This window comes from Monodon monoceros, unplaced genomic scaffold (assembly GCF_005190385.1).
Source record: "Monodon monoceros isolate NGI ecotype Baffin Bay Population unplaced genomic scaffold, NGI_Narwhal_1 Super_Scaffold_16, whole genome shotgun sequence".
Taxonomy (NCBI): domain Eukaryota; kingdom Metazoa; phylum Chordata; class Mammalia; order Artiodactyla; family Monodontidae; genus Monodon; species Monodon monoceros.
In genome coordinates this window covers 97,438,276-97,457,221 of record NW_021703772.1, presented here as the reverse complement: position 1 = coordinate 97,457,221, position 18,946 = coordinate 97,438,276, and the positions used below count along the sequence as shown (strand labels likewise).

General features: G+C 35.3%; 1 protein-coding gene across 1 annotated transcript in view; it reads right to left on the bottom strand.

The window, feature by feature from the left end:
- Positions 1-2,405: 2,405 nt before the first annotated feature.
- ACTR3 (actin related protein 3) overlaps positions 2,406-18,946 on the bottom strand; it is a 57,559-nt gene continuing 41,018 nt past the window's right edge. Inside the window, exons 9-12 of the mRNA XM_029224951.1 lie at positions 9,350-9,442; positions 9,018-9,143; positions 5,507-5,590; positions 2,406-3,635 (exon numbers count right to left, since the gene is read on the bottom strand). Coding sequence (XP_029080784.1) covers positions 3,540-3,635; positions 5,507-5,590; positions 9,018-9,143; positions 9,350-9,442 — 399 coding nt within the window. The 3' untranslated portion in view covers positions 2,406-3,539. The remainder of the gene's footprint in view (positions 3,636-5,506; positions 5,591-9,017; positions 9,144-9,349; positions 9,443-18,946) is intronic.

The window sequence follows — 18,946 nt, the reverse complement described above, 5'->3', positions numbered from 1 at the left end:
AGAGTTTGCACATATTTTGGTTTGTGAGTATGTTAGCTAATATATTTAGTGCCCATTCAACCTAAGCTGGGATTCTGGGTGCTAACAGTTAAAAGATGAGACTGCATAGGGCTATCCAAGGTACTCAAGTCTATTGATGATTAATTACAAAACAACAGGGAGTACAGGGTCACAGGAGTCAGAGCTGGGCTGGCAAGAAAATCAGAAATACACTGGACTTTATTACTGACAGATCAGTCCAGCATTTAAAGAAACAACAGCACTCTCTACAATGATACAAATAAGCTTTTTACATGACAAATAATTTCCTCAATATTGTTACAAGTACTCTGGTACCGCCTTTAGGATTATCTGAAAGAATAAAGTTTCTATTTATATAGATTTGTTCTCTAGGACTTCTCTAGAAATTAAGTAAAGAATAAAGAACATAATAGCCTATTATCCCTATAGTTCATTTTATTATTTCTGAAGATATTTCTAGAAACTGCAGGAACAATTTATTTCCATCTGTTAAAGTAGCTTTGAAAACAAACCAAAGAATTGTATTGAAGGACCCGAATGAAGAGGGCGATAACTTGCAGTCTACACCATTTACTAATGTTTAAGGGTGAAGCCGCACTCACTAAAGAGTAGGCATCAAGTTAGATAGCCACCATCTATTTTACTTCTGTCCATTAATATTTCCCAATTGATCAAAGCCCTGCCTATTAGAAAGGAGACCTTCGATGACATCTTTAGTACCACACATGAATTAATTGAAAAGGCTAGGTTATATTCTCACAACTCATAAAAACTGCACTGTTAAATCCAGATAACACTACTACGTTTATATTATAAATTGAATTAAGGTCCAGAAAGTTCAAACAATATGTCCATGATTATACAAATATATTTTTCATGTTTTAACAATAACAACAAAAAAAGTTGGAGGAATTGTATTATCAATTTGTAGAACCAGAATAAAAATTTCCACCTCCGGCCTCAGTCTAGTGTTCTTCAAATGTAGCACGCTCATGCAGTCTGACATCAAATCAGTGTTACAGATTTTAATTCACTTGGCCAACCTCTACACGTATATAACCAAAGGTGCTATATATAGAAGAAATGATATATAATGACAGGAGAGATGTAAAGAAATAAATAGCACTGTTTCTATCATATTATACATCAGGAAACATACAGGAAAAGTTTAGAGTCTTCTTGTTTCCCCAAATAAGTTTAAGCTTAAAGCAAAATTTCTGATCTTCACATTTTCATATCAAATAGTTAAGAACATCTTTATTAAAGTATGCATGAGACTGTAATCTGCAGCTTTGTAAACATGTCTTTCAAGCTTGCTTATTTACTATTCAACCATCCTAGATGGAAAAGACATTTATGACAATACTAATAATACTTTGTTGGGCCAGGAGGAGGAATTCTTCAATGCTTATCAATTTAGTTCTGTATCAAAAGATCTTTGAGGGCTTCCCTGGTGGCGCAGTGGTTGAGAGTCCGACTGCCGATGCAGGGGACACGGGTTCGTGCCCCGGTCCGGGAAGATCCCACACGCCGCGGAGCGGCTGGGCCCGTGAGCCATGGCCGCTGAGCCTGCGCATCCGGAGCCTGTGCTCCGCAGCCGGAGAGGCCACAACAGTGAGAGGCCTGCGTACCGCAAAAAAAAAAAAAAAAAAAAAAAAAAAATCTTTGGAAAAGCAAAGTGCAAAACAGCATATATAGTAAGCTCCTATTTGTGTTAAATAAGGGAGCTATAGTCATTTCTATATGCACAGAAAATTACAAGGACACGTAAGACATTCTAACAGTGTAATGATGAGAAAATGAGACAGGCTAGTGTAGGAAAGAAATCTACTTTCACTATGTACTCTTTGGTACTGTTTGAACAGTTTTTTTTTTACAACATTCATGAAATACTTTTTCAAGTAGAAGAAGACCTGTGACCCTGATACTATCACCACTACAAGACACACAGTATGTTCTTGACTCCCCCACTCAAAGGGTTAAGAGTCACATAAATGATTAATATAATTTTAAATGTCCAGATTCACTCTAAATAAAAACTAACGTTTACTCCCCAATTCTATCTTTATATTAAAAACAAACAACAAAAACAATGAAATTGTTCAACTTTTGGACAGAGGTATATATATATTAACCCTGTGTGTTATTTTCACGGATAATGAAGTTCAAGTGTTCACTGGTATTACTGCTTAAGTTCTAAAAGCCTATAAAACATCTCCCATTTTAGTCTTCTATAAATAACATAAAATTTCAAGTTCATAAGAAATTTTCTACCATATACATTACAGAGATTTCAATGAATCCTATCTCAACAGAAATAAAAAAGTATGTAAATATATAAACACAAAGTAGAATGACACTGCTTCTAAAAAAAAACAGAAAAGGTAATTCAGTTTTAATTTATTTTCATCACTTGTTCTTCATGATCCAGATATTTTAAAATGCAATGAAAATTAACTTTCCATGATATGTCAGGGACTGGCACTAAAAAAACTTTCAGACTGCAAATGAGTTATACAAATGAAAATATCAAATGGAGATCCAGTTATCAAAATGAAAGCACTCAACATATTAAAAGTTCACAATTATTTGTTTAGAGCACATAAAAAAGTCAGCTTGCTAACCAACTGTTGTGATTTTTCAAGAACTACTGCAGAGGTTTGAAGAAAATAGATTTATTAGTTAACTTATAAAGAGATTAAAGAGCTTGAAACAAGTATTAAAAAGAAATTTGTGCCTTTATTAGAATGGTGTTAGGCTTTAAATATACCAATTTGGGTAATCAAATTATTCATTTTTTAATAAGAAATGACACTGCAGAACTGCAATACTGGTCCAACAGTCTTGTCTTTACTTTTCCTTTAAAGCGAGAAACAGAATGCGAGTAATCAGAAAGCACTAGCAGGCATCAGTTAATCCAAGATACTAGCTTCTTAGTTCCAAAAGCACTTGCAAAGAAAACCACTGGGGGGCATAGGGTACGGAAGCACTTCCTAATAACTGGAATCCCATGAGTGTGTGTGTATGCCAAGTCTCACAGGCTATTTTTTGTATTTATCCTTTACTTGGTCATTTTTTTTCCCTCAAATACTAGTTTTTCTTTGACTTTTTTTCCTCAAAGTATAAAAAGTATGAAATATAAACAAGCTCTTGCATTGCACACTTCAGAGTGTACAATTCAAGCATTATAGAGCTATCTACATACCGATAAATCCCATCAAATCTTGGATAATTCAATAATATACAAAATAGCAGGGCACAGAAAGAACTAAAACCCACTTCTTTTTGTTACACGTTAAGATTCAAATATTCAATCTAAAGAAAAACACTTAATCATTTTGGCTCTCCTCTACATTCGCATGTTGATATACTTATTAAAATATTCCTGTATAATTATGTTTGGTCTTATTATTTCAAGTCAGGTTTACAACCTCAAAACCAGCCATCCAGACAAAACAGGTAATCAGAAAGATTATTTCTTCCCCACCTCCCTAACCCCAATAACTATGAAGCCAATTTTACGACATGACTCCAAACACTGGATTGTGACGACAAATGCTAGGTCCAATTTCTTCATAATCCTTTTTGGTGTGGCATACTTGGTAGAACTCAGGCTGCAAATAAAAGCATATATTTTTGTGAAGGTCAAAAATTTACCACTTTTCCACATGCTTTAAAATAGATTTGTTAAATCTAAAATGTTTATTATTAGTCCATTCATGGTACTTGAACAAAGCTTAGAAATTCTAGCAACCATGACTCAAAATCAGCTTTAAGTCTATAACCAAAACTGAAAAGGAACATTTAACTCGAGTCCCTCCATCCCCCTCCTCAACACCTGTTTCTCCTGGGATTTTGAAATTCTGAGGAATGGAAGGTTGAATCACAAATGCTCAGACCATTCTGTTGAGGCTTTCCCCACATTGTACAGTGAATCAAGAAAAGCAGCAGCATTAATCTAAATTACAGATAAACTACTCCTAGTCATGCTACAACAACTTCTAGATTAACCTGTTTTCCTCACTCATGGTATGGTATGGACAGACTGTTCCATGCTCTGTTATCTCATTTCTCAAAGGGCAAAGTTTTTTTTTTTCTTTTTTATATCTTTATTGGAGTATAACTGATTTACAATGGTGTGTTAGTTGCTGCTGTATAACAAAGTGAATCAGCTATACATATACATATATCCCCATATCCCCTTCCTCTTGAGCCTCCCTCCCACCCTCCCTATCCCACCCCTCTAGGTGGTCACAAAGCATTGAACTGCTCCCTGTGCTATGCAGCAGCTTCGCACTAGCTATCTATTTTAATTTGGTAGTGTGTATGTCAATGCTACTCTCTCACTTCATCCCACCTTCCCCTTCCCCCTCTGTGTCCTCAAGTCTCTTCTCTACTTTTGCATCTTTATTCCTGCTTTGCCACTAGGTTCATCAGTACCATTTTTTTTAGATTCCATATATGTGCGTTAGCATCTGGTATTTGTTTTTCTCTTTTCTGACTTATTTCGCTCTGTATGACAGACTCTAGGTCCATCCACCTCATTACAAATAACTCAGTTTTGTTCCTTTTTATGGCTGAGTAATATTCCATGGTATATATGTGCCACATCTTCTTTATCCATTCATCTTTCAGTGGACATTTAGGTTGCTTCCATGTCCTGGCTATTGTAAATAGTGCTGCAATGAACACTGTGGTACATGTGTCCTTTTGAATTATGGTTTTCTCAGGGTATATGCCCAGTAGTGGGATTGCTGGGTCACATGGTAGTTCTATTTTTAGTTTTTTAAGGAACCTCCATACTGTTCTCCATAGTGGCTGTATCAATTTACATTCCCACCAACAGTGCAGGAGGGTTCTCAAAGGGCAAAATTATACACTCAACTAGCTTATACGGCACAACTGAAGACAATTCAATTTAAGGAAGAAAATAACTTTTACCTCTTATTTTTAAATGGTTTTCAATCCAAGGTTGTATAGTTTTCAATAATTCAGATAAAAGTTCTTACAGGATAAAGCACCATTATTTAGTAGGCTAACAATGTTAAAATATCTTTTAAAGGGGTTTTAAGATGTTTTGGTTTGGGGAGAGGGATCTTAGTAATTCCCTTTATTCAGTTTAGAACATCATACTTCCTGTGTGATGAAACGTAACTCTTAATGCTTTTAAATATTTGCACAGAAAAAACAATGACCTTCTGATATCTGTATTACCACAGGGTTAAAAAATTTTTCCCTACAGATAAATTTTAAAACTTTAAAGGCTCACTCTAAAAAAACAAACAAACAAACAAAAAGAAAATAAATCCAAATGAATTCCACTTTTTAAAATACTGTGTACATTTCTATTCAATAACTTCCCTGAACAATATTATATAAAAATTTAAGAAATTCCTCTTGTTCTTTTAAATTGTATAAGTACTGATAAATTCTTTTATCTTAAAAAAAAAAAATCAAATTGTAAAGTAAGCTTCATTTCACTTACTGTGGAAGCCAGCATGGATCCTCCAAACCAAACTGCATATCGCTGCATGTGGTGTGTAATGACTTGTACATCAATAGGTTTTGGCTATAAGAGACATAGTAAGATCAGTTCAATGGTAAATTCATACAACAATTTCTGTATCATTTAACCTTAGATGTACATACTCAAGAATAAGTAAATAAAACTTTAAAAGATGCGGGGGGAGGGGTACACATGGCAAAACAGAATACAACAAAAACAAATTAAGCTAATTTTATTATTTTTTTAGAAACATAACCACACTGAAGTAAGGGAAAGGAACTAACCCAGGTAATCTGTGAACACAATATTATGGCTATGTCCTCAGGCTTAACATAAAAACTAAGCAAACACTGAACTCCAGTTAGTGGGTCTATTTCTCACAGTGGTATGGATTAATAATTCTGAAATTACTATATACGTATTCCAGGATTGAGCACAAACAAATGTATTATAGAAAACAGAAGCCAGGTTGCTCACTGTCCGGGAAGAACATTACAAATATGGGAAGGTAGAAGGCTAGAATGAACCTTATGGTGTTCTGGAACTTGCATTATCAGTATGAATCCATAGTTTTTAATTTATATAAATAGAGCCAACTAGATATAGATGGATACTCACACGTATCCTAGCTCTGACTGCCAAAAAGGCCTAGAAGCAGTGACCCCTCAGTAGCAATGAATATACCTAGTGTCCAATTCTTGGTTGTTGTTTTTTTTTAATTGAAGTATAGTTGATTTACAATATTGTGTTAGTTTCAGGTGTACAGCGAAGTGATTCATATATATTTTTTTCAGATTATTTTACATCAGAGGTTATTATAAGATATTGAATATAGTTCCCCATGCTATACAGTAAATCTTTTTGCTTATCTATTTTATGTATAGCATAAAACTTTGTTTCTTAATAGCGTTCTCCACTAAAAGGAACAAGGGTGCATTGAAACAAAATGGCTGATTACAAGACTGGAGAAGAGAAAGTACAAGATGAACCTGCAATATGTTGCTGTTCCAGAAAATAAGGAAGTGCCTGAAGAATACTGGGGCCACAACAAAAGGAATAAAAACCACCTTTGAATGATTCCTACTGGCCAAATCTGAGAAAATTTGAGCATCAAAATTAATAATAGTATAATGATATGTTGATATTATATCACAATGATATTAATGATACAGCATATAGAATAACTGAGAAATCAGGAGTTCATAGATATAACTTAATGAATGAATGAACGAGGTGGAAGGAAATACTCTTCCTTACAGTAAAGTGAGACTATAAAACATAGAAGAAATGACAGAATTTGCAAAATACCATTTGGCCGCTACCACAGTAATAACTATTTTAGGAAAGAAAAATGGATATTAAAACCAGTGGGTGAGAGTTGGATGAAAATCAGGATAGTTACATAGTCTGAAAGTATCTCCCCATAAGATTCTTATTAAATATAAAGGAAAAAATAACTTTATAATAGAGGAACCGGACAGACACTTAACCAGGTGATCAAAGTTAGCATATGGGACAAATCATATCATGTGTCTAGTGATACAATGCACTAAAAAGAATACAACATCACTTCTGTGGTATTACTGCCAAAAATGCAAAATCTGAACCTAATCATAACAAAACATCAGACAACCCCAAACTGAGAAAGATTCTGCAAAATAAGTTGCTTGTACTCTTCAAAAATATTAAGGTTATAAAAGATAAAAAACATGAGTACTTTTTCCAGATTAAAGGGAAATGATACCTAATTCAAACATGTGATCCTGGATTGAATCTTAGACCAGGAAAAAATAAAATAAATGTATTTTTTTCCTTTTTCTATAAAGAACAATAATAGGAGAAATTTGAATCAGGTCTATAACTAGATAAAATATTGTGTATCAAGGTTAATTTTGTTGATAACTGTAATTTTAGGAAATACACAATAGAATATTTAGGGGTAATGGGCCATCATATCTGCAACTCATTCTCAAATAGTTCAGAAAAAGGTATATGTGTGTATTTGCATATAGACATATTTATAAAAACAGAATAATAAAACTAGTATAAAATGCTAAAATTTGGGGAATCTAGGAGAACAATGTATAGGAATCTTCTTCTAGATTTTGCCAAGTTTTTTAAAGCATGAAATTATGTCAAAATAAAAAATTTTAAAACTTACATGTCATAAAAAGATCTGGCTTTTTTTGTTTAAAAAAAAAGCTGTTTGGCTGCCATTTAAAATTGGATTGACAAGAAATAAAGCCAGATTTAAATACAAATACATAAAGATGTTATGAAGATCTATAAAAATGACTACTGAGTAAAATAAAAGGGAAGGAGGCAGAGTACTCTAGTATACAGGTTTTTCCTGCCTCTCCCATTGCAGAGCACAGGCTCCGGATGTGCAGGCTCAGCGGCCATGGCTCACGGGCCCAGCCGCTCCACGGCATGTGGGATCCTCCTGGACTGGGGCATGAACCCATGTCCCCTGCATCGGCAGGCGGACTCTCAACCACTGCGCCACCAGGGAAGCCCTCTCATTTCTTATTTAGAAATATACAAGCTTAAAAATATTTTAAACATTTTTACTTTACTGAAATATTGTTTTCAAAAACAGCATTTCTTTTGTCATTTCATGTATTCGTAATGAGTCATTACAAACTAAACAAGTACTTTTTACTGTACTCCAAGGGATAAGTTTAAGATAATCAAAATTTAGGGGCTGAAAACAGCTGTCATGCAGTTTCGCAACAAGCAGCAATACAAGAGTGTTGTAGTTTACGTTTAAGTAATTTTGAGTGACTGCGGTAGTCTCAGATGAAGCCCTCATTCTTGGTAGTTTTCCAAGTTGAATAAAATGTGTTTTACTTAGCAACATGTCCTCTGAATCAATGTTTTGCTTCAATATCACACATTTAACGAAAATGAAACAAAATTTACTGAAATTCTGTCTTATAAATACATAAAGCAGTCATCTGAGAATTTAAGGCTAATTCTGACCTTTTGCCAGCAAGCCCAAAATTACAGGACACGTAACAGAAAGGTTGTTTTGCTGAACCACCAATTTGATTTCACACTAATGAGGCTGTATGGGAGAGGCTAGAGTCTGTGAAAGCAGGCTTGACCACACAACCGCCTCTCTCTCTCAACTCTGCTTTGCTGTCCCGCTGTAAAAGGTATTTAAAATTTTGTGGACCCATAAAGAATATTATTGCTGGAATATGCAAGGAATCTACTATATATAAATTATCTGTTTGAGACAGATATCAAAAAAATCTCTCTCGTGGCTATAACCAAGAATATTTTCCAGAAATGTAGGTAATATCCTAGAGGAATGGAATGACCGAGAATATCATGAATATGAATCTATAAAATTAACCACTTTCCATTAGAATACCTCAGGTTCCTCTTATCTTTCTAAATAAAAGAAAGTTGGCAGACATTTTGCATTCCCAATATAATAATCAAGGCACCCTCAACCCTCCCACCAATAACTGAGAAAACCAACCTTCAATCTACCACCACTCAATTCCTCACTTAATTTCAGCCTGGCATCTACAGTTCTTTTCAAATCTCTTTGCAAGCGACGTCCGAAGTCCCTGAACATGGTTGAACCTCCAGAGAGGACAATATTCTGTATTAGTGGACAAAATAAATAAATAAATACAACTTTTATGTAAGAGAAAGAAGAAAAAATTTTAAAGATACAAGAAACGGAACTAAAATCCTATTATACCCCTTTGAAGAGAGGTGTTTTTAAATTTACATTCACCAAGAGAGAAAACAGAGAAGTTTTTAAAATGTATGACCTAGAATAACAATTTTGCTGTAAATACTGACCTTGTAGAGAGGACGTCTGACATCAATAGGACAATTCTGAATTACTTCATCTACAACTTCTGAGATAGGCTGAGTAAAGTCTGGATTAGCAAACTGAAAAGTAAATTGGACATATGACAGAGATTAGACCACTACTGACTTAAATATCAGAATAAAAAATTAAGAAAGCTTTCAGTTCAAAAATAAAAGGACTTCTAAAAACCATAAATTCTGGTCTCTGATTCAAATTAAAGACACTGAAATCAGAGATTTCAGAAGAAATCAAATTAAAATAATGATCATATATACCATTTCATAACCACCAGAATAGCAAACATGTAAAGCCAAACATACTATGAGCTGGCAAAAATCTGTGCAACACTTTACAATGCTGATGAGAATATACATTGATATAAACACTCTGGAGAACAATCTGGCAACATCTAATAAAATTTAAAATGTACCACTGCTAACTCCACTTCTTATAACAAACCCCAAAGAAACTCCCACACATGTGCTATTACATAAAGGCATAAAATTATAGCAGCTTTGCTTTTAAGAGTAAAAACAACCCAGAAGTCCACCAGCAGGGTATGAAATAAATAAAATGCTGTGCCGTCAATCCTCATTATTCATGGATTTGGTTATCTGCAAATTTGCCTACTCGCTAAAGTTATTTGTAACCCTGAAATCTGTATCTGCGGTGCTTTCACATGGACATGCGCATGTGCAGAGCTGTGAAAACTGGAGCTGACATTCACATTCACAGCTCAGGTGGAACCAGGCAACGCTCTGCCTTCTTGTTTCAGCTTTTATACTACAAATAAGTCTCCTTTTCATGATCTCTTAGTGCCACAGTTCTCCCATTTTTGTCGGTGATTTTGCTGTTTAAAAATGACCCCCAAGGATAGTGTGAAGTACTGTCTGCTGCTCCTAAAGCACAAGAAGGCCGTGATGTGCCTTATGGAGAAAATACAGTGTTAGATAAGTTTCATTTAGGCACGAATTATATAGTGCTGTTGACCCTGAGCTCAATGTTAATAAATCAATAATATCTATTTTAAAATGTGTCTTTAAACAGAAACACACATAAAACAAGGTTACGTGTTTCAGTGACAAAAATGTTGTAGCCTGAGCCTCACAGGACCCTAACTCTGCATTTCCCTTAGGAGCAGTGGCTCAGCATTCACTAATTCAGTGTTTACAGCAACTTTATATAACATCTACTGTGAATAACAAGAATGAACTGTATTATTCACAGGATGATATACTCATAGTCAAAATAAACAATTTCCAAATAGTGACACGCATTTTTTAAACTTGAATGATTCCATATATGCAAATTTTTTAAAATATATTTTCTTATGGATACATGTACATTTAAAAACATAGACTGGAAACACACTAAATTCATGACTGTGATTACCTCAGGAGGAAGAAAGGATGAAAAGGAAGTAGAGAAAGGAAAGGGTCTGAGGAAGGTATTCTTTCTGTAGTTAATTTCACTTAAAAAATATATGAAAAATGTTAAAATATTAGTTATGTGTTTATTTGGGGTGGTTAAGTACATGTGCGTTATACAATACATTTTCCAGAATATTTTTTTTAACAGACTGATTAGATGGGTAGGCTTGAGATGGAAAGTTGTTTGACAATTTAAACTATTACAGAAATGGAATGAGGTTAAAGATAATAAATAATTTTAAATTTAATTTTTATATATAACAAAGAGGTCTGATACAAGGAGAAACAATATTAGGGAAAGCTTCCTTTTTACCCATCATTTATTTTTATATGCATGCCTATAGCCCTCCTACATCAGGCTGTATATTTCCTGAGAGGAACCACAAAAAAGAAAAACATAAAGAAGTTTTCAAATGCTGGATCTCAGAATTTAACTTGTATTCCGAAACAAAGATCTCATTTTACCAAAATTTTTCAAAAATATGTGTAAGTTGCCATGTCGTTAAAATTGGAAAGGAAATGCTAGAAGGGATTTTTCCTAGATTAAAATAAAAGGTCAGAATCTAGCTCTAATTTGTCAAAAATAAATAGGTGTACTTTATTAAAATGAACACAATTTAAAATATTGTCTAGAAAATGAGCTGCCAACAACCTCTCTTGGCCTCTCATTTTTAGAATTAGGTTGTCTTAATGGGAGAGACAACATTCCTTTGTTCATTAAACTGATTCCATAGCTTGACTGATAATTATCAGGCATGTGTCAGGTTCTTACAATTTTTTAAATTAGTTTTAAGTTATTTAGAGAGTAGACACGCAATGGAGAGATTTAATGTTACCTGAGTAATGAAGCATAATGACAGAAAATATTTTAATTTACATAAAGTAAAATACCACTAACAAAGGTTCTACTGACCTCTACTACCACAGTAAGAGAAAAGAAACTGGAGTCAAAATCTGATTTTCTGAAACATGCTGATGAGTGTTTATAACCCCTAACAGGGTTAGACAGTGGGTATAAAAATGTGGCTCATACTGAGTCTCAAGAACCCAACCTACAGATTAGGGAATGTTTTATCTGTCAGAGGTGGTCTGTATTGTATTCTGTGGAAAAATGGGAAAATATAGCTCAACTTGGCTGCCTTCCTATGCCATTTATAGGCAAGCTCAGGTTACAGGCAGGGACTGGCTTAGCTGATGGTTAACTGGAATGAGCAGAACTGGAATCCTGAAAATGTTATCTTATCAACTTATTGATATAAAACTTTCAAATTCTCTTCGTGGTTCTTTGTTAGCCATTTCTTCAGTATTCACCTAAAACAATAATGTATAGACACACACATACACATGAGATTAACCTTCCTGTAATTATTTTTCTACCTTTAAGACAGTTTGTCTGCTATACCACGAGCAAGCAAAAGGCAGGGATAGGGTCATTCATTCCTGTGCTATGTACCTGTATGTCCTCCTCACAGTAATTTTTAATCAGGAATATACAAAAGAAAATATTTATAAACCTTTAAGTATTCACATACCCTGGGATCTACCCACAGAATTCCTGATTTAGGAAGAAATGGAGTCTGATTTGAAAGTATCCTTTGAAAAAGCTCACGGACTGCTGTGCTGCAGAACCCCAGGTGAGAGAGAACAAGTAGAATAATATACAGTAGAGAAGCAAGCAATGAATATTTCTTAAATAAATTTAGGAAAAAAGAATAAATTAACAATAAAGTGTTGGAGATTTATTCGATACTTTAATACTAATAGGCTCAACTTAGGGTCCCTATTAATATCTTTAGGACTTTTCTTTCACTTGCAGCAAAAGGATTAGTCCTGCTTAACTGCTCCTTGATCAGGTCTTAGTATTACTGCAAGTAGCTATCAAGGAAGAAATATCTTTTTTCTCTTCTGAAAAATTTATAGGGAATGTAGCCAACTAAAGCACAGCAGCCCAAAGAGGTTTGTCAAAAAAATTTTAATTTCCTTTTTAAAAAAAAATGAAGTGCTAAACCCATTCCTTCTAGAAACAGTTCTTTCTACTATTTATGATAAATTTAGCAGTTCAATAATAAATATCCCCTTATTCTTTCACACATTTTATCTTCAGTGTTCAATCAAGCTCAAATGCCCACACTTTCATCTAACCAAAACAAAACCAAACCAAAAACTGAGCAAATCCTTCAAATGACAGAAATATCTAAAATTACAGAAGAATCTTAAAATTAACTTGGGAAGTGACACAGTTCATACGATACAAAAAACAGGTCTGTTCTTGGAAAACGTGGTGAACTGAACACACACATATCTAATCTTGCTCTTTCTCTATTAAAAGCACCAATACAGAGAATTTTTTAAGGCATAATCCCCAAAGTATGGAGAGAACAGAACAGGAAGAAACAGCAACAATATTTGGTAAAACAGAATCTGAAAAGCAGATGGGTAAGACCATGCACTCCCCCTAAAACACTTAATAAGTCATCAGTAGGAAAAGCCACGAATCAAGCTGTATCACAAATCCCCCAAAGAACTAGCTGTACCTGCCAGCGCTGAAATTAAGTTAGAAGGAGGGCAGGGAGGAAGGCTGGCAGAAAGCCTCTCTGAGGAGCAGTTAAAGCCCCAGATCCCCTCCAAAGAAGTCTATCAAATGCCTCCTCATCATCCAAGGAGAAAACTGGTTAGCCTACACTCTCAACGGAATAAAGCAGAGTGCCAGGACTCTTTACACACAACTGAAATGAATGAAAGCAGCAGGATTTTAAGTGAAGGTATTCATGCAGCCTACTGCTAACACATAAATACCAACCCTCTTCCTCAGTTTGGCTGCCAACCTTTACTCTCCAGGCAGGAGTCTTCTCTGGGAACTGGATTACCCGAAATGATCTGAAGAAACACACATAGGGCTATCCTCCAAAGAAAAAGCCATAGTCAACAAGTCCTACTCACAAAGCTTAGATTTCCAACAGGCTGAGCATCCCCCTCCTAAATGAGTGATCCCCTAGAGTCTCTAGCATGTAAAATATAGGTACCAAAACAAAGAGAAAGGCAACTTGGAAGAAAGCAGAAAGAAAAAAACTTAAAAAAAAAACCAAACCAACCTCTGACTAGTATCCTCAGAGAGCCAAAAGATATGCAACCATGAAACAAGTACACGGTAGCATAAAAAAGGAGTATCAAAAGCAGAGGTAGGGGAAGTTCTTGAAAATTAAGTATGTTACCAGAAATAAAAAATTCAATAGAGGGTTCAGAAGGCAAAGTTGGAGAAATCATCTAGAGATCAGAACAAAAGCGCAAAGAGAAGAGAAAAATATCACAGCAGAATGCTAAGGAACAAAGCAAAGATCTCCAAGTATCTATCTGGAGAGGAAAAGAAAAGGTCCTATACAAAAATCATCTAGAGATCAGAACAAAAGCGCAAAGAGAAGAGAAAAATATCACAGCAGAATGCTAAGGAACAAAGCAAAGATCTACAAGTATCTATCTGGAGAGGAAAAGAAAAGGTCCTATACAAGGTTTAGAAATCAGAGCAGTTTTTCACTTCAAGCTATAATGGAAAGCAACCAAGCAGTAGCTTCAAAATGCTGAAGGAAAATAATTTCCAATCTAGAATTCTACACCCAAACTACCAAACAAGTGTGAAGATAAAATGAATACATTTTCGGACATGCAAGGTCTTAAAGTTTTCATTTCCCACGTACCCTTTTTATCAGGGACTCTACTGGCAGATGATCTCCATCAAAGTAAAGAAGTAGACAGTAAGAAAGGGAAAGACACAGGACAGAGGAAAGAGGGATCTAACTCTAACACAAGAGAGAGGCAAAGGGAATCCCCAGAATGATGGTGAACTCTCTATCAGGTGCAGAAGGAAACAAGTTCAGATTGGGACATATCAGATGCTCTGGAAAATTAAACTGATGAAAAAACCCTATGCATCTGAGTATGCTGAAAAGACAGATTCAAAGTGAATTAATGACAATTATTTTAAAACTAAGTGGACAACTTATTAATGACTCTGTGGGAAAACAAAATACTAGACAGGAAAATATTTCATGGTAAACTACGTGGCTCACATCTAAATAAAATTTGTGTTCACCAACATATAGGCACTGGATTTTTACCTAACTGAAGTTACAATCTAACTATTGGGACAAAAGATTATGAAAAGGTACTGTTTGTGGTGGAGACAAAGGGAGAAAAGAAAAGGCAATCCTCCTCTTCCATAGCTAGAAGTTGACAGAAAAATATCTAAAACTGAAAAAACTTGAAGTTGCAATATAACCAAAGCTATTTGCAGCTATGGATGCAATCACCAAAAGAATCAACTAATAAAGGGTATACCTCTAGAAAAAAAATGGGGAAATATATACAGGGCACTCCTACTTTTTGCTAGAATTTAAACAACTAGGACTTTTAAACAATGTGCATATACATAACTAATTTTTTTTTAACTTTAAAAAAGAGAAAAGAAAACAGATTTCTCATAGAAGAAATTTCAAAGAGAAAAAAGCTATGGAGACGAAAAGATGTTTCAAAGTTTTAAAAAACAATGAAGAAAACTTCGTATATCAAACAATAAAGATTACTTAAATTAATAAAAAAAATTATATATGAAACCTTAAACAGCAAGATATATTTTCACCCAGACAACCATCCCTTTTCTAAGCAATATGACACAACCAAAACATTTTATTTACATATCTAATGTTTCAAGGTTTTTAAGACAGTCAAGATGTTAGCTAAAGATATCTGTAAAGAGTATTTCACTCAAACGCTTCTTCTTTTGAAACCCAGGGTATCTCCTATCTTCCACGCTATTATCTATCTTGTGGATCCCATTCATCGAAGACTCTGGTTCAGAATCTTCCATAATACTCTAATTCCTGTCCTCAACTTAGGGTTTTAACATCTCTCTCCAACATTTCAACTTCAAAACAACTGATGTTCCTTAATTCAAGTGATCTTAAATCCACTTCTACTTCAGCCACTCACATATACATGGCCCCACTGGAAAATCTGCCCTGATTTCCAGCTACATGTGGTTCTCTCTCTCCATCCTCTGGAATCCCCAATACAATGACAGAGGGAAAGTACAAGGAAACTTAAATGCTCAAGGATGAAAAAAGGAGATAAGGAAACAATAAAATAATCCAACCCTGTTTGGAAGACAGAAAAGGGACTTTACATCCTAAGTATTTCCAGAGCACCCTGTAGCACCTTCAAAATTGCCAGAAATTGAAGGTATAAGAAACTACATAAGGAAAGAAATTATTATAGTGAACCAACAAGGGCCTACTATATAGCACAGGGAACTACTCAATATTTTGTAATAACCTATAAGGGAAAGAATCTGAAAAAAAGAATATATATATACATATATATATAAATAACTGAATCACTGTGCTGTACACTTGAAACTAACACGATATTGTAAATCAACTATACTTCAATTAAAATAAAATACTAGGTGGAAAATAAAGAAATTGTTAAAATTCTCTACGTGGAATAGTGACACCCCCAGGTTCCTTTCCAGACCTGGTATACCCAGGTAGTTAACTACAATGTCCATGAATAAATGAAAGAAAGAATATACGAACAAACAAAATGACACAAATGAAGAAATGAGGCAAAAATTTAGGAAAAACTAAATTTTAAGAGAAAAAAAAATCACATTACATTACTACCTCAAAAACAAACAACATTCACGGGTATATTATAAATACTGTCATACTATTGATTTAACATTAACAGCCAATAACATGATAGGCAGGCTAAGAGAAAAGAGGCTCTAGGAACAAAATCAACTAAAAGGAGGTGAGTAGATAAACTACTTACATTGATATATCAAGAAACAGCAGTATAAGCACTGTATTTTGAAATCTGGAAGTAATTACCAAGAGCAATGGCTACGTAAGAGCTCGTGGCTGCTCTGCACATCACTGTCAGTGTTATCTGACTTTTAAAACCATGTGCACATAGCCTTTTTAATTTAAAGAACTGCAAAGCAAATGTGCTGTCTAAAATCTGAAAACTCCTGTACACTTGTCTGACAACAGTGCCCTATCCTTCTGGCGCTCACTCTTTTGCTCCCCGTTTCCAACTATATGCCAATTCATCATGACCTCCAACCCTTGCCGGTATCCCTCACTATCTCTAAGTAATTCAGCCTTCCGGATTCCCTCTCTTCTCTGAGCTGCACCACTTTAACCTCTTGCCTTGGCAAAGCCCTTTGCTCCTCTCCCAAAACTGCCTGGTGGGGTGGGGCAGGGGGCGGGGACGACACCATTCTATGACTACAAGCTCTGAGTATCTAATTTCAGTGGTGCCCCACGACCAGAAATACAGTCACCTTCTCAATTCTCCTCAAGAGTGATTCCAAGTCACTGTTCTCTCCCAGCCCTCAACCTTCTGTCTGATCCCTTCTCCAACACAAGAGCTTGATTCCAGTTCATGAAAAATAATTAAAGCTATGAACTATGATGATAAACTTCTTCAGATATCTGCCTGCTCCTCTAACCCTTTCCAGCTCCACATTTTCCTGCACCCACACTTAACCCCTTACCTGTCCCTGGAGTAACCCCTCTTAAAAATAAAACTAACCTCAGCCTTCTTACAACTGACTTCTTACCAGTTCCCTGTAGCCACTAAGCTTTTCCTTTACAGCCGCCTCTCACGATGCCCACAACTGACAATTCCCAGACCTTTACCTCTCACTGATGCGACACACTGCCTCTATCACACCATTCCATTGAAATTGCTCCTCTAGGATCACCGCTAATCTGGCTGCTAAAAACCCATGGGTATTTCTCAAATTTCCTCAATCACCTCACTGTACCAGCTCACACTATTTAACCTCCTCCCTCCCTGAAACATTCACTTCTCTCAATGTCAGCACCACAGTCCCTTGGCTTGTCTCCTTCCTTTCTGTATGTTTCAGTATCCTCTGCAGGCTCCTCTTACTCTGCCTGTCTATGAAGTGTTAGTGTGCACTAAGGCCCCATCCTTCCCACTCCACATTCTCTGCCTGGCCAGTCTCCTCCTTTGCACCATATATGGTGATGACTTGACATCTATCCTCACACCAGGACACATGCCCCAGTTGAAAACCCTTAGAACCCAAGTGTTCATTTTCAAACTTTTTTAAAGATGCATAGTAAACTCACCTCATTCTACCTTATCTATCTTATCCTTCCATTTTCCTAACTTCAGTGATGGCAAAACATTGAGTTGCTCAAATTACAAACCTGGGAATCATCACAGATTCTTCATATTCTTACTCCCCTCACATCCAAGCAATCGGTAAATCATGTCCATTCTATTCTTACTCTCACCTCCTTTCTCATTCTCACTGACCTACTGACTTTTTTTCATCTGGGAAACTGCAATAAACTCACCTGTTTCCAACACAATTCATTCTGTTCCTATCTATCCAACCCAGTGCAACCAGAGTGACCTTTCCCATACCATATATAAATCTGTGTCATTTCCATGCTGAACATTTCTGCACAAGCACAGAATCCAGTAAACTCCTTTGCATAGCATTTTAGTTTCTCATTAACACCTATCTGGATCCATCTCCTACCACTCTCTTCCTTTGTACTTTATTATCTAGCTCTCTTACATCCCAGACCTCTACCCAGCTTTTATATATATATATATATATATATATATATATATATATATATATATAGTTCTCTGCCAGAAATGTACTCCCCTAACATACCTGCCTAATACCCATTCATCCTTTCTCAGTTCAACTGTTATCTCCTCTAAGAAGTTTCCCTGATTCTCCCAAGCAGACTTAGATGCTTTCTTCCCATGCCCTCACCAGATACATGCATTCATTAAGCAACTATACCATTTTTTAGATATTCATCTCTCATTCTTTCAGCTTGATTAGAGCAAGATAAATAATTTTTCATCTTAAATACACAATGCTTAAACTGAGATCATGAAAACTGTATTCACTTACCACTTGCTGACTGAGTAAACAATATTAAACAAGCTATTCTTACTGCTGAATAAGCAGAATAGGCATTTAATGTTACTAATTCTAATACAAAAAGTTCTTATACTAACTTACTAGAAGAATTTTTCATTATTAAAAGCTCATATTTCATTAATTTAATATAGCCTGTATGTTGCTAACACTTCATAAAGAGA